The sequence below is a fragment of the Neomonachus schauinslandi genome, chromosome 9 (genome assembly GCF_002201575.2).
Source record: "Neomonachus schauinslandi chromosome 9, ASM220157v2, whole genome shotgun sequence".
Taxonomy (NCBI): domain Eukaryota; kingdom Metazoa; phylum Chordata; class Mammalia; order Carnivora; family Phocidae; genus Neomonachus; species Neomonachus schauinslandi.
Window position 1 is genome coordinate 102,802,876 of NC_058411.1, and position 17,523 is coordinate 102,820,398.

Consider the following 17,523-nt stretch of genomic DNA (forward strand, 5'->3'; position numbering starts at 1 on the left):
GTTCTGGAGAAGGATGGTGGCAATGGTTGCACAACAATGTGAATGTATTTAATGCCAAAGAGCAGCACACTTAAAAATGGGTTAAAATGGAAAATTCTAGATACAATTCTTTATCAGATACATGATTTTTAAATTTTCTCTCCCATTCCATGGGTTGTCTTTTCACTGTATTCAGAGTCCTTTGATATACAAAAGTTTTTAATTTTTATGAAGTCCAATTAATCTCTTTTCTTGCTTGCGCTTTTTGTGTCATATCTAAAAAATCACTGCCAAATCCAATGTCGTGAAGCTTTTCCCCTAAGTTTTCTTCTAAGAGATTTATAGTTTTGGCTCTTACATTTAGGTCTTTGATCCATTTTGAGTTAATTTTTTATGTATGATGTAAAGTAAGGGTTCAACTTCAATGCACATGGATATCTGGTTTTCCTAACAACATTTCTGTAAAAAGCTGTCCTTTCTCCAGTGAATGGTTACTTGTCCTTTTATAAAGATAGGCTCAAAAGAAGGAGATTCCACAGTTTCCCTTGATAATCCGTGAACCCACTTGTTTTCTATATTTTTCTTAAGATATAGAATCCAGAAATCACAGAATTCAGAAGTTTCCTTGAAGTTATCCAGTCTATCCCTTTGCTGCTAGGAGGTTTTATCTAAATCAATTCAGGCAGGCTGAGCTAGTTCACATCCTTAATGAGCTCCATGAAAGAACTCATATCCTTCTTTGATTATAAAATCAGCAATCATCAGAGTTGAACTTCAAGCCTCTCAAGATTCTTGTAGTCAAAAGAAAAAGTACATAAGACTAATTATACTGTAAAGTCACTTCTTTATTAATTTATGTCTTTAAATAGAGAAGGATCACTCCTGAGAGTCTCCATTTGGCTTTAGATCTTCCACTGTAGCACCATTAAAGCAGCCAATTATGGAATTTGTCCTTCAGAAAAATCCCTAATAATTCACAAGGATCCAAACAGAAACAGGACAACAAATTAATATGGAACCAGAGATTTATCTTTCTGGAGGTTTTTTTTTCTGGAGAAAGTCTTTGGATTCTGACAAACCACAAGGAGCAATGATGAAAAAGCCACAGATTCTTCTTCAAACATAATACTCTAGAACTTCACAGTGGACACCTTGATAGGAAATACTCAATCTGATGTTGGGTAACTAAGCTAGCAGATTAAGAAAAAAGCAAAAACTCTTGAGAGTTACAAGGCTGAAAGTGGGCACAGAGGTCACATATATTCAGACATGAGGAGATTTTTATCACAGATGAAAGGACTTACACCCTTTAGGCCAACCCCTTTAGCATATAGTTGAAGCCTGCTCAGACAATTAGAGCTTCAAGGCACTCTTCTGGAAGCACTATAAACAAAGTACATTATAAACACTGAGTCTATGTCTTGTGGAAGACAGCAAGATTAGCAGCATGGAGAGATTTTTTTTTTTTTTTAACAATTGTTAGAAAACTTCTGTTAAAAAGAACCTGAGAAATCTTGGTGATGGGGTAAAGGAAGGGCTCATTAAACTATTTTATGTTGTATATGATTTTTTAAAAAGGTTCCTAGAAATCTAAGAAACAAAAGCCCACAATGAAGATCCAAACAAAGTAGAAGGAAAACAGTACCAGTAGGGCTTCCTTATATTTCTGTGCCAGATGCTGATCACATTTCCACAGAGGGCTGGCTATTTGCCAGAATCAGTTATTCTGGAACACACATTTGTCTGAAATCCTAAACTGACAGCAGATGGCTACCTTGTAGGACTATAATGCTTAAGGCAAATTTTACTGTTACAATGAAAAGAGCTCAATTACTGCCCTCCTAACTCCCATGGAGAACACAGCCCAACAGCAAGAGAAGAGGCCCACAGACAAGCCTTTACTTAAGATTTCTTTGAAAGACAAGCTCCTGAGATACTGGATGACATGAAGTCTATTTTTAGCTTTCACTCTTGGCCATACAAAGTAGAATAAAGTTTAATAAACTGTAAGTGAAATGCAGAGATCCATCATGTGAACAATATGTTATTAGCTTATCTAACAAGGTTAACTAGTATGAACTTGGAAGAAGAAATCTAGATAGGAAAGACTGTCCCTAACAAAAAGCCTCAAGAGAAGTCTTGATAAACAAAAGTACAGTAACAAAGATACAGTATTGAGACAGTATTTTAAAGTGTTTCAGGAGCTACTCCTTCCTGTTACTAGTCCAACTTACTGAAGCAGTAAAACAGAAAAAGTAAAAAAGCAGATGAACTAGGGAACATTTTTACAGAACCAAATTCCTATAAATAAAAAATACGGTTAATCCTTTGATATTCAATCTGAGAAAATGTTTGGCCTGCATTGTTACATGCATTACCTGTCTTCCTGCTCCCATTTCTCCAACAGGAGTTCCAAGTCAACAAACAAAACACTTGGTTCCCTAGCAGCTGCCTGCTCTAAGCCCGGCTTCCTATCCATGTCTTTGTAGAGAAACCAATCTGATAACTGTCTGATAGTTGTCTTCACAAGACAACTCTGACTTTTCTTTCTATAAACTGACAATTTCAATCCACACACAGAGCAGGTGTGGATGTGGTAAGTGCAATTCATTAAAAAAGAACAGCATTATCACAATTATCACAAAATACTTCCTTCAATCATTAACTCCTCTGTCTTCCAACTAATAAAACCCCAAACTGCCTGCAAATCCTGGGAGACTTACTAGGAAGACAAACATTTACACAGTATCATAGAAACTAGTCATATGACATATTTCATATGACTAGAAATGATTTTGTATTGACCTTAAATATAAGATACAAAATTTTCTTCTAAAATTACTCTTCCTCAAAAATAACATATTTTTTTTAACAGGATGCTATCTTTTTTTTTAATTTTCTTTTTTATTTTTTTATTCTTATGTTAATCCCCATACATTACATCATTAGTTTTAGATGAAGTGTTCCATGATTCATTGTTTGTGCATAACACCCAGTGCTCCATGCAGAACGTGCCCTCTTTAATACCCATCACCAGGCTAACCCATCCTCCCACCCCCTCCCCTCTAGAACCCTGTTTGTTTTTCAGAGTCCATCGTCTCTCATGGTTCGTCTACCCCTCCGATTTCCCCCGCTTCATTCTTCCCCTCCCGCTACCTTCTTCTTCTTCTTTTTTTTTTCTTAACATATATTGCATTATTTTAACAGGATGCTATCTTTAATGACCATGTAAGTTATTCATAAGATTAGTATTGACAAAACCAAGCCAACTTCTTGTTTCAAATCTGACCACAAGAGTTTCACATTTGACAGCTCTTTAAGGCAATGATTTGATGATCAGATTTGGTTCTCTACTACTAAGTATATTAATAAATACCTTACATTTAAAAAATGGATTATAGTCAAGCAAAAGAAAATGATAAAATTTCCAATGGTTTTATCTTTTAAAATAGCACTGTGAAAGGTACAAACTTCACAGAAATTACAAGTCTTCTAGCAATTGTTTTTCTTCCAGTTATTTTTTAATAACTATTTTTTGATTCATTGTTGCTGAAACTATAGTTAGCATCATCTAACTATATAGCATTACACAGTGTACAATGATTCATCACTGTAACACTACATATATGGTTGAAGGAAAGTGACTATGTGGGATCATATGCAAAGGGAAAAAAAAATTAGTATTTTTGTGAATGCTTACAACTATTTCTTGTAAAAAGATATGTGAGGGATGAGAGCACCAAAACATAATTACCACAAATATAAATTCTACTCACCAGTTTGATAGCTACATATTCATTGGTGTAGAGATTTTTACCTAGGGGAAAAGCAGAATGTATATGTTTTAGTGACATTTATTTTGGGAAATGCAAAGCAAAATCTTAGCTTACAGGGTCATGAGAAAGGTCACATTCCCAACGCTATTCACATATATGAAACATGATTTATAAGTGAAAAGCTAAACAGAGATAATGAGACCCAGTAAGACAAGAATAGAAACCACTTGAGAATTTGGAAATTTAAGTCAGACGTGAGAACTTAAAAAAAGAAAACAAATCTCTTTTCTCTCTCACACGCATTTTCTTGTTTATTATTTCCCAACTATTAAACTATGAAGCAAACCAAGAAATGCCAGAATGTCAAAGACACAAATTTTAACTCTTGGCACAATAAACACAAACCCTCAATTTTTTAAACTCACTAACAAATGGGGATTATATATTATTTGTCACGGTATTTAGTGTCAACTTGGCAAAAAGGATAGTGTGAAATAAAACCAATTACTGCCCTATCGTCCTTTTGGAAGACTCATCTAAGTAGATGATTCTCAAAGCTGTTGTGATTCTTCACCAGAACTCTAGCTCTTTATAAGAAAACAGCTCTTCACCTGGACAACACTTAGACGTCTCAAAGTTCTTCCTGCAACATTAACGATTTTTTCCTCTCAACTTCTCTACCTGTATAAATGGAATCAATATTCTCCTAGACATCTAAAGTAAGTGCCTGGAGTGAGGACGAGGATGAAAGCAGCAATTAACCACTTGGTAAGCCCACACCCCATGCTGGGTACCCTCACCTGCCCATCTCTACTGATTCTTGAAGGCTAATTCTAATTCCTCCTGAGTGTTTAGTTATGGCATTGGACTTCACATTACTTCTTATATATCCGTCCTATCTTTTTTTTTTTTTTTAAGATTTTATTTATTTATTTGAGAGAGAATGAGAGAGAGCACATGAGAGGGGTGAGGGTCAGAGGGAGAAGCAGACTCCCTGCCGAGCAGGGAGCCCGATGCGGGACTCGATCCAGGGACTCCAGGATCATGACCTGAGCCGAAGGCAGTCGCTTAAACAACTGAGCCACCCAGGCGCCCTATCCGTCCTATCTTAATCAGCTAGATTATAAATATTTTTTTTAAAGACTTTATTTATTTGACAGAGAGATAGCAAGAGCAGGAACACAAGCAAGGGGAATGGGAGAGGGAGAAGCAGGCTTCCTGCCGAGCAGGGAGCCCGATGTGGGACTTGATCCCAGGACCCTGGGATTATGACCTGAGCCGAAGGCAGACGCTTAACGACTGAGCCACCCAGGTGCCCTAGATTATAAATATCTTGAGGGTAGGAATTTTATCTAACTGTTCTCTCAATGTCCTACGGTGCTTAAGACCAAGTTCTGTACATCTCAAAGACACCCCAAACCTGATTGATGAAAAGTAACTGGCACATATAGTATAATTACTTTTTTTTTAAGACTTTTTTTTTTTAATTTGACAAAGAGAGACACAGCAAGAGCAGGAACATAAGCAGGGCGAGCGGGAGAGGGAGAAGCAGGCCTCCCGCTGAGCAAGGAGCCCGATGTGGGGCTCAATCCCAGGACCCTGAAATCATGACCTGAGCCGAAGGCAGACGCTTAACAACTGAGCCACCCAGGCTCCCGTATAATTATTTTTTAAATAATACATAGAGGGGCGCCTGGGTTAGTCGTTGGCCATTGGCCGTCTGCCTTTGGCTCGGGTCATGGTCCCAGGGTCCTGGGATCGAGCCCCGCATCGGGCTCCCTGCTCGGCGGGAAGCCTGCTTCTCCCTCTCCCACTCCCCCTGCTTGTGTTCCCTCTCTCGCTGTGTCTCTCTGTCAAATAAATAAATAAAATCTTTAAAAATAATAATAATACATAGAAATAAATGTTGTATTTATACATACACACACATATATGTACATAGTTGAATATATATGCACGGAAAAGGACATAGAAAGATGTCTATTAAGGTATTAAAATGACTGTTTCTTAGTATTTTCTGATTTTTATATATTATAGTTTGTTTTTATAATGAACAACATGCTGCTTGCAATATAAGTTCCTATTTTAACCAGGATCTAGACAACAGATGGCCCTTTGCAAACCATACTATTATATTTTTAATACTGCTATCAGGTTGCCAAGCATCTTTATGTGTCAAAGAGTACACTAATTTAGGAACTTTTGTCTGCAAATAACATAATAAAGAGGACTCACAGATTGCCAGAGAAATACCTAAGAAACCATTTTAAGATGAACAACTTTTTTAAAGAAGAAAAGTAGAAAACAGATATTTTTTCTCTATATTTAACTGCATTAAGCTTCTAAAAGTTAATTTGTTTCTGATTAATCCTCTCACCAAAAACTGAGAGGTTTTTTAAAAATATATTTTTAAAAATATATTTGATGAGATTGTGTGAAAGATACTAATAACTTGGAAAGGATAGTTGAAGTAGAAACAGACAACAGAGGCAGATTAAAACTCCAATTTGGCAGGGCATCTCATATTTGTGTGGATTCCTTGCATGTATAAAATTAAATTTTATTTTCTCCAAAAACGGGCGGCACCTGGGTGGCTCAGTGTGTTAAGACTCTGCCTTCAGCTCAGGTCATGATCCCAGGGTCCTGGGATTGAGCCCATGTTGGGCTCTATGCTCAGTACGGAGTCTGCTTCTCCCATTCCCTCTGCTCCTCCCCCTGCTCATGCTTGCGCACGCTCGCTCTCAAAAAAAAAATCTTTAAAAAAAAAAAAAAAAAAAACACCTCCAACTTGGCTACAGACTTATCCCACACCAGATACAATACTGCCTAAGATTTTTCAGGACAGCCCTTCCTGGCACAGTGTAAGCACTATTATTGTGACCCAAAACCAATTTTGGCACAAGGCTGACCCTAAGAACTTAGTATCACTTAGAGGAAAATGGTCAAGTTTAAAATTGTAAACATGTTTAGTAGGAGTCTTTATGAATTGGACACAACCCGCCCACCCCCTGCCCAGCCAGTTTTTTTAACAGTAAGAATTCCTACGGGGGGTAGAGGCACCAAAATTCACCCCTTACTCATTTAAAGTATAACATGCCTTTACTGTCAAAGAATTAACTTAACCTTTAAAGTACATGCTTAACGTAACAGATCTTCAACAGATACAACATTTAAGTAAAATAAAGTGGTGGTGTAAGTGTAAGAGTAATAAACCTAGATTCTGATCTGTGTATTTATTAAGTATATATATTTAAAACATACCAATAACTGAGAAAGGCAGTTTAATGGACTGTGAAAAGAGAGAAGGCAATTCTCAGGGAAGAAATTCTTTTCTTTCTTTCTTCCCCCCATCTACTTCCTGGCTAGCGTCTTAAAAAATGAGTTGAGGGCACCTGGGTGGCTCAGTTGGTTAAGCGACTGCCTTCGGCTCAGGTCATGATCCTGGAGTCCCGGGATCGAGTCCCGCATCGGGCTCCCTGCTCGCCAGGGAGTCTGCTTCTCCCTCTCCCGCTCCCCCCTCTTGTGCTCTTTCTCTCTCTCACTCTCTCTCTCAAATAAATAAATAAAATCTTTAAAAAAAAAAAAAAAAAAATGAGTTGAATTTTAATAGATGAAGAAGGGGAAAAGGCATCCCAAGGCAAAGAAACTGAAAAAACAAAAAAATCGACAAAGTATATGGTATAGTCTAACAATGATAGGTGGTCTGGGAGTAGATGAACTGTAAGTTGCATCATGAGGATCAGGATGGAGCAGGAATAGGCAAAGAGTGGTTAGGGTAGCAAAAGAGACTAGAAAAGTAAGGCTAGGGCCACATAAGAAAAATCCTTAATGCCATCTTCAAGTTTAAAACAAAAAGTTTTTGTAGGGTAGTGACATGATCAGATCTGTGATTTTGAATAACCATTTGTGAGGAAGCATAAATGATGAACTAGAAAAATAAGAGACCAGGGGTGCCTGGGCAAAAGAGCTGGTTAAGCCTCTGACTCTTGGTTTCAGTTCAGATGGTGATCTCAGGGTTGTGAGATCGAGCCCTGCAACGGGCTCTGTGCTTAGCACGGAGTCTGCTCCTTCTGCCCCTCCCCTCCGTGCTCTCTCTCTCTCTAAAGTAAATAAATCTTTTTTAAAAAGAAGGAAAGAAAAATAAGAGACCAAAGGTAGGGGAAAGCATTTGAACATTTAATACCCAGCCTATGCAATATCAGACATCTAACACTCAGTTCTCACCCTGCAGAGACTGTATTCTAGCTCCTCACACAGGGCCTTGCACAGGCTCAATTATTAATCACATAATGTGATGAGTTAAAAGAGAAATATGAACAGGTTAATACAGGAGCTTGGATGAGGGAGGGTAAAGCATTTCGCCACAAGTGGCATTTGAGGTGAGCCTTGAAGAGCAAAGAGAGGAGACAATAAAGGGTATTTCATCATATATAATAAAATACTAATTTGAATAGTGAAGTGAAAACATGATACAAAATGTGCAGAATCTGATATACTGTGGGTAGATCAATATGAATGGAACACAAAGTATATGGAGAGAAATGGTGAGAAGTAAAGCCAGAAAGATCCAATAGGGACAGGTGAATAACCCTGAACGCCAGCTTCTTACTCTAAGGTATTCACAACCACGCGTATGTGGAGATATGTCAGGGCATAAGCTACACAACTAAGACACACTTTTCCTAGATCTTCACTTTTCTTTGAAGATTTGGGGAAAATCTTTTTTATAGTTAAGCAAAAGTTATTACAGAAATTGCAGAGATTTCATTTGAAGAAAAAAAAATGCAAGAGTTTAAGGGAATCCCAGGCACTTATAGATGTGCTTCTTCCAGAGTCCGGAGGGGGGGAGGTTCTCACCAATCAGTGAGGAAGCTTTTTCACATTTTCCCTATGTTCAGCTGGGCAGCCCAGTTTTCACAATGTATTTCACTTTCTACAGGGTGAACCTTCCATCTCTTGTGAGCCAGGTGATGCCAGGGAGAGAGGTGATTTAGCCATCCAACTGCTTCATATATAGACTTGCCACTAAGTTCTCTGTTTTTACTCCTTCTGCATCCTTACTTTCTGAGTTCCTAGTGTCTCCAATTCTTGAGCTTAACTGGTGTATTTTATATTACAAACTGGCCTAACCTTTCAATCATCAGCTTTCTCTGAACTAAGTCAGTTGCCACTGAACTATCGGCTTTCTAGCTTCCAAAATTTTATTAACATTTCTCACCTGTTTTCCTCTTCTCTCCCACTTTTTTTTTTTTGGTTCTTTGCAGTTTTATGACTTTAAAGATCAAAAAGAATGTTCAACTCATCTTCTTATCCCTAAGCAACATAGTATTTGATATTTAATAGGTAACAGATACTAGCTGCAGTGAACCAAATTAACATACAGAGAAGGTTCTTCTGAGAAAGTTCTAGGATAATAAAAAAAGAAGCCTAGTTTACAATCAGATATGGATAATCCTAAATGCAAATCAGGAGTTTTGACTTCCTTATTCAGCTTGCTGTGAAACCAACAAAGGTCTTGTGCTAAGAGAAAAAGTATAATGGTGAAATACTAATTATTAATCTGGCCCCAAAGTAGAAAATAAAAGAGAGGAGAATACCTAGAAAGAAGATGAAGGGGAAGCTTTGATAGCAAAACATTTAAAAAATAACATCTACCACACACAGTGTGATTATGAGCATTACATGAGTTAGAATATGTGAAAGTACTTTGTAAACTGCAAGGTGCTAGATAAACCTAATTTTTATCTACCTCTTTTATTATTGCAGGGTATGAACCAATATTTCCTGGCAAAAAACGACTTAAAAAATACGATTTATAATCAAGGTATTTCAAAGAAAAAAACTAGTAACCTTTGGATTATATGAAAAGATGAGGGATAAGAAGAGAAGGGTCAAAAATGATGTCTCCACTAGTGGACAACAGAAAGAGAACCAAGAGAGGAAGCACTCTTACACTCTACCATGATGATGCCTCCTTCCAAGTTCCCACTAAACCTAAAGTAAAAGACAATTACAAAATGTCTCTCAGCTTCAACTTTCATACCTACATAAAAAAATAAAATCACAGAAACATAATGAATGAGACAGCCTATGTTAACAAGAAATGTGATAGCTGTTACATCACAAAATGCTGGCTTGTGTTTGCTTACTTTCTCTGGGGGCACCAAGAGAACTGAACACATGTCACCCTCTTACAAAGCAATTATCCTTATTCCTAAGAGGCAATGGAGGTGACTGGATAATTCTCTTGAGCTATGCATCACTCAAATGAATTCCTCTGCCAGAGGGCATCATTAAGACTGAACAGACCAACACAAAATGCAGCCATGTGGAAAGCTAGACAATCACGCAGCCACTATCCTCCTCAGTGATATACTTACTCAAAAATTTTGCTCTGGAAGAATTACAAAAATAGAGGGTTAAAATCCTTCCCGTTTAAAATGAATGACTACTTCAGCTGAAATGTATTTATTAAGTATATATATTTAAAACATACCAATTACTGAGAAAGGCAGGCAGTTTAATGGACAGCAAAATACCATCGATGAGATGGCATAATCCCAAGCACTCAAAGCTTTTAGTATCTGTTGCACAAAATCCACAGTGCTTCCCACGCTCACTTCCTGGCTATGAGTTCTTTTACTGTTAATGGAAATGAAACTGCATTACATAGAAGTTTCTGGAGCTCTACATCTAAACTCAGCCCTTTTGAAGCAGCAGTCCTGGATGTGAGGCTGCCCATAAACCCACTGCATGAAGACTTCCTATTGCAGTAAGTCACCTACAGAGACAACATTTACCGTAAGCTTCATCAGACACAGCATTATTTCAAAGAACCAGCAGGTCTCAGTTCTCCGAGTCACACTGATAAAGGAACCTACAGCCTCAGGTTCTCAGTTTAGTTAGATCTCCAGCTGTCACATTTTCTTGCCCTAAAGTGAAAGTAGTACATTTATAAATTACTACCTAGCACTTGTAAAAAAAAAAAATACAGCCAAATGAACTTGAGGTACTTTGTGTTAAAACAAGAAACCACTTTTATGTAACTCAGATTGGTTACCATGCCTATTTAGGGGAAAGAGGACAGACTGGCCTAATGCCTTCACCACCCAGAGAACATCTTTTTAAGCAGGCAGTATGATTAGGGGTAAGAAGATAACAAAATGGCACCATAACTTGAAAGAAAAAAGCCACAAGTCTTTTTCACTATTACTAACTTAATTCTACTAGTATATTAGTATAATGTGCAAAAATATTTCCCAAATGGTTAGCAGTTAACAGCAAGAAAAAGACTTCTCGGGGCTCCTGGGTGGTTCAGTCGTTAAGCGTCTGCCTTCGGCTCAGGTCATGGTCCCAGGGTCCTGGGATCGAGCCCCGCATCAGGCTCCCTGCTCGGCAGGAAGCCTGCTTCTCCCTCTCCCACTCCCTTTGCTTGTGTTCCCTCTCTCGCTGTGTCTCTGTCAAATAAATAAATAAAATCTTAAAAAAAAAAAAAAAGAATACAATTTCTCCGTGTGCTAAATTTTTTGAAGGACTTACTTATCAATATCAGTAGTATATTATAAAAAAAACTTATTACATCTTGCTTAACACTTGTGACAACATAGAGCATGTTTACTATTAATATGCAAAACATGTCTATTTCATTTATTTTAAAGATGTCTATTTTAGACAATATTAAAATGTTTTCTCAACTGCAGGACATGATCCATTAGTGGAGTGTGAAATAAATACAGGAGGTCATGACCAACATGTTCTTTAAAGGAAAACAGTGTAAAATTAAAAAATACAGTACACCACACTTGGCAAGGGTATTATTTCATGAAATGTTTGCTGCAGATATACATACGTATTAAATTGTGTAGCATTGGATCACAATATAATTTATTTTTTTAGTGTGGGTCATAGTCAAAAAAATAAAAGCCATCAATAAAAACCTTCCAGAGACACCTGGCTCGCTCAAGTGGTGGAGCATGTGAGTCTTGATCTTGGGGTCATGAATTCAACCAAAACAACAAGATACCTTTAGAAATAAACCTAACCAAAGAGGTGAAAGACCTGTACTCTGAAAACTGTAAGACACAGATGAAAGAAACTGAAGATAACTCAAAGAAATGGAAAAAAGTTCCATGCTCACGGATTGGAAGAACAAATATTGTCAAAATGTCTATACTACTCAAAGCAATCTACACCTTTAAGGAAATCCCTATCAAAATACCAACAGCATTTTTCACAGAGCTAGAAGAAACAATCCTAAAATTTATATGGAACCACAAAAGATCACAAATAGCCAAATCAAAAAAAAAAGAAAGAAAGAAAGAAAGAAAAGAAAAGCTGGAGGCATCACAATTCCAGACTTCAGATTATATTACAAAGATGTAGTAATCAAAACAGTATGGTACCAAGGCAAAAATAGACACATAGATCAAAGAAACAGAATAGAGAACCCAGAAATGAAACCACAACTATATAGTCAATTAATCTTTGACAAAGCCAGGGAGAATATCCAATGGGAAAAACACAGTCTCTTCAACAAATGGTGTTGGGAAATTCAGACAGCAACATGCAAAAGAATGAAACTGGACCACTTTCTTACACCATACACAAAAATCAATTCAAAATGGATTAAAGACTTAATGTGAGACTTGAAACCATAAAAATCCTAGAGAACACAGGCAATAACCTCTTTGACATCAGCCATAGCAACTTCTTTCTAGATGTCTCTAGAGGCAAGAGAAACAAAAGCAAAAATAAACTATTAGGGCTTCATCAAAGTAAATTGCTTCTGCACAGTGAAGGAAACAACAACACTAAAAGGCAGCCTATGGAATGGGAGAAGAAGAAATAGCATATCTGATAAAGGGGTAGCTTTAAAGTTGGTTAAGTGTCTGACTCTTGATTTCAGCTCAGGTCATGATCTCAGGGTCAAGAGATCCGGCCCCACATCAGGCTCCACACTCAGTGCGGAGTCTGCTTGAGAGTCTCCTGTATTTATTTCACACTCCACACTCCAAAATCTATATAAAGAACTTCTCAATCTCAACACCCAAAAAATGAATAATCCAATTAAAAAATGGGCAGAAGAAATGGACATTTCTCCAAAGAAGACATCCAGATGGCCAAACAATACATGAAAAGATGCTCCACATCACTCATAATCAGGGAAATACAAATCAAAACTATAATGAGATACAACCTCACACCTGTCAGAAAGGCTAAAATCAATTAACACAGGAAACAACAGGTGTTGTCAATGATGTGAAGGAGAACCCTTTTGCACTGTTGGTGGGAATGCAAACTGGTGCAGCCACCCTGGAAAAGAGAGTTTTCCCTGGAGTTTCCTCAAAAAGTTAAAAATAAAACTACGCTAGGATCCAGCACTCACACCACTAGCTACTTATCCAAAAATACTAATTCAAAGAGATACACGTGCCCTGATGTTTATACAGCATTATCAACAATAGTCAAATTATGTAAACAGCCCAAGTGTCCATTGATGAATAGATAAAGATGTGGTATAGGGGCACGTGGGTGGCTCAGTCAGTTAAGTGTCTGCCTTCAGCTTGGGTCGTGATCCCAGGGTCCTGGGATCGAGCTCTGCATCGGGGTCCCTGCTCAGCGGAGAGCCTGCTTCTCTCTCCCTCTGCTGCTCCCCCTGCTTGTTGAAAAAATTATACTTTCCCCCATCGAATGGTCTTGGCATACTGGTTGAAAAGCAATGGACTCCCAGATTCATATCTGATTCTCAATTCTGTTCCATTGACCTATTACGTCTATTCTAATGCCAGTACCACTGGCATTAGATCACTATTGCTTTGTATTAAGTTTTGAAATAAAAAAAATGTGAGTCATTTAACTTTGTTCTTGTTTTTCAATACCGCTTTGGCTCTTCTGCATACCTTGCAACTCCATATGAATTTCAGGATTAGCCTGTCAATTTCTACAAAAAAGCCGCTAGAACTCTGACTGGAATTGTGTTGAACTGGAGATCAATTTGGGGAGTACTACCATCTTAAGAATATTAAGTTTGATCCCTGAATATGAATGTCGTTCCATGTATTTTGGGCTTCTTTAATTTCTTTCAACATTTTATAGTTTTCAGAGTATAAATTCTATACTCATTTTGTTAAATTTATTCTTTTGATAGTACTGTAAATAGAACTGTTTTCTTAACTTCATTTTCAGATTAAACATAGATATTTTTAATAATAATTTGGACCTCTTCTCTCATGACCCATTCCTAGAAGCATATTATTTCTTTTAATTAGAGAAGTATTGGGGGTGCCTGGGTGGCTCAGTTGGTTAAGTGTCTGACTCTTGATTTCAGCTCAGGTCATGATCTCAGGGTCAAGAGATCCAGCCCCACATCAGGCTCCACACTCAGTGCGGAGTCTGCTTGAGATTCTGCCTCTCCCTCGCCTTCTGACCTTCCCCCTGATCACACACACACTCTAATAAACAAATAAAATCTTTTATAAAAAAAGGTATTAGTATCGGGGCACCTGGGTGGCTCAGTTGTTAAGCGCCTGCCTTTGGCTCAGGTCATGACCAGGGTCCTGGAATCGAGCCCCGCATTGGGCTCCGTGCTCCACAGGAAGCCTGCTTCTCCCTCTCCCACTCCCACTGCTTGTGTTCCGTCTCTCTCTGTATCTCTCTCTGTCAAATAAATAAATAAAATCTTAAAAAAAAAAAGTGTTAGTATCCCTTAAACTCTAACTAGGGAACTCTTATATAAATGAATTTTCCAGATTAGTGACACTCCTTCAATAAAAGTTAAAAAGTAAAATCACTTAAAATGAAAATGTTTTTGAAGTTTTAGGCTTCATAAAGAGTATTTGGTGCTCATTTTGGCAGCACATATACCAGAATGGGAACAATACATAGATAAGCATAATTCCTGTGTAAGGATGACATACAAATCTGTGAAGTGCTCCATATTTTTACAAATTTCCAATTATAAAATAAGTAACAGGAATGTAATGTATAGCGTGGTGACTACAGTAAATAATACTGTATTGCATATTTATAAGTTGTTCAGAAAGTAAATCTTAAAAGTTCTCATCATAGGAAAAAAAAATTTGTAACTATGTAGGATGAGAGATGTTAACTGGACTTACTGTGATGATCATTCTGCAGTATATACAAAAATATCAAATCATTATGTTGTACACCTGAAACTAACGTTATATGCCAATTATACCTCAATTAAAATAATTTTTCAAGATTTATCTTAGAGAGGGGCACCTGGGTGGCTCAGTCGTTAAGCGTCTGCCTTCGGCTCAGGTCATGATCCCAGGGTCCTGGGATCGAGCCCCACATCCGGTTCCCTGCTCAGCGGGAAGCCTGCTTCTCCCTCTCCCACTCCCCCTGCTTGTGTTCCTGCTCTCGCTCTCTCTCTCTCTGTCAAATAAATAAAAAAAAAAAAAAAAAAGATTTATCTTAGAGAGAGAAAGTACGTAAGTGGGGAGAGAAGCAGAGGGAGGAGAGAGATTCTCAAGCAGACTCCCCAGTGAGCACAGAGCCCAAAATGGGGCTCGATCTCACAACCCATGAAATTATGACCTGAGCCAAAACCAAGAGTCAGATGCTTAACCAACTGAACCACCAAGGCGCCCCTAAAAAATTTTTTTAAAGACAGAATATCTGATTTTTTTTTTTTATGAATCTGGTCAAGATAAATAAGAGTTATATTACGTCACTAGAGTGACACCCTTAAAGGTTAATGAAGTACATAAGGTTATTCTGCCTAGACTGCTCTGTTTTGTATACTCTGTCCCCTCCCTTGTTATCAGTCAGCTAGTGATTACTTCCTGATATATGTACCTTCTCTTGTGTTCCTACTCTACAGGACACTAAGAAAATAAGCTTGTTAGAAATGCATATAAAGGGGCGCCTGGGTGGCTCAGATGGTTAAGTGTCTGCTTTCGGCTCAGGTCATGATCCCGTGGTCCTGGGATCGAGTCCCGCGTCGGGCTCCCTGCTTAGCGGGGAGCCTGCTTCTCCCTCTGCCTCTCTCTCTCCCTATCTCTCATGAATAAATAAATGGAATCTTAAAAAAAAAAAAAAAAAAAAGAAATGCACATAAATATGAAGACAGAAGCTTTAAGGAAAAGACTGTAGTTCTAAAATACAGATACTTTAGGGTATATAGATCCTAAGATACCTATTTTGGCTGCTAAGACATTTAAAAATTTTTATTGTTCTTTTGATTTGTTTGCTAGTCTTCAGCTTTGTTCCAGAGAGCTAGAACTTGTTAAGAAAAATGATACCATATGCAGCTTTACTATAACATAGCTAAAAATTTCAGCCAATGTAATTTATAGTTCTAATTTACCTTGATATACTCTACATAAATTTTTGTGAAAAAAATAATTGAATATTCTGAAAATATAGATATTTTAGAGTATCTGTAGAAAATTGTACTTCTATCATTGATGTATAAATTTCCTGCCCAATATATATAAAACAAAACTAATTTTATCCACTAAGCTATAGAGGATGTTATATTTCTGATAATAATCTATCTTTATGAAAATGTTTGTGCCATTTACTTACTATAATACTAAAATCTACAAGTAACCAGAAGCCCAATTATATGGTAAGAGTTGTGGTAATTCAGTTGATGAAAAAGAATATAGCCATTAAACTTATAATCATGAAAATCACATTACCATTTAGTAAATAAAAAGCAGAATCCCAAAGCATATCCAACTTTGCTTAACCAAAGTGCATATATATGTATATGTGACTATATACATATATGTACATACATATACACATGACAGAACAAAGACTTTGCTCTAATTTTCTGTGATGTTACAATTCTGTCCACCAAAACAAACAAAAACAATACAAAACTACCTTCATGAATTGGAATTTCTGGATGTTCAAATCCAAACCATCTAATTATTATTTAGATTTTTAAAAATTATTTAGATTAATGAATCTCTGAAATAGTTTATAAAATAAAGATAAATAGAAAAAGTAGCATTACAACCTCAAAAAGACATGTTAACGTTTAGTCTCATGGCAGAAACATTCTAAACTACCTAGAAGAGTCCTTTAATCATAGGAACACAGAATTACTTAAAATCACAAAGCATTTACTGTTGAAGCAAAACCATCCAAACTTGAGAAACTCCCACTATTATTCTTTACATACCAGTACCATTGGATAAAAAAAGACTGTTCTGTGTTTTTTAACAATATAAAAAAATTTGGGGTGCCTGGATGGCTCCGTTGGTTAAGTGTCCGATTTTTTATTTTGCTCAGGTCATGATCTCAGTGTCATGGATCAAGCCCTGCACTGGGCTCCGTGCTCAGCGCAGAATGTGCTTGTCCCTCTCCCTCCCCCCATTTGTGCTCTCTCTCTCTCTCAAATAAATAAATGAATAAAATCTTTTAAAAATATATAAAAAATTAAATATCTTTCAATTTTTTAAAAAATTATACTTTTTTGTGGGAAGGAGGAATGAGATCAGACATTCCTCATTAATTTATGCTCTCCAGCAAGGGGAAAAGATAACATGTAATGCCTTTCCAGGTTTTTTTGCTACCTACAGAATAAAGTGCAAACTCTCCATCATGGCCCACACCTAGTCAAGAATGGACTGCTGACATCTCTAGCCTCACCTCCCCTACTGTACCTTATTCAAATAAAAAGCTCAGGGCAGAATAAGGTACAATGTTTATAATGTCCTCCTCCACTTTGATTTTACTCTAAATTCCAAAATACCTGTTTTGCAAAATTAAGAATAAATAAAAATAA

General features: G+C 37.2%; 1 protein-coding gene and 1 non-coding gene across 6 annotated transcripts in view; one reads left to right on the forward strand and one right to left on the reverse strand.

The window, feature by feature from the left end:
• Window positions 1-17,523, reverse strand: part of CSNK1G1 (casein kinase 1 gamma 1) — a 102,127-nt gene that overhangs the window by 73,944 nt on the left and 10,660 nt on the right. For all 5 annotated transcript variants that reach the window (XM_044918447.1, XM_044918448.1, XM_021693779.1 and 2 more), the window contains exon 2: window positions 3,756-3,796. In XM_044918447.1, coding sequence (XP_044774382.1) covers window positions 3,756-3,796 — 41 coding nt within the window. The remainder of the gene's footprint in view (window positions 1-3,755; window positions 3,797-17,523) is intronic.
• Window positions 14,594-14,697, forward strand: LOC123325788. Its single transcript, XR_006540642.1, has one exon. It is a non-coding gene; the product is annotated as a U6 spliceosomal RNA (small nuclear RNA).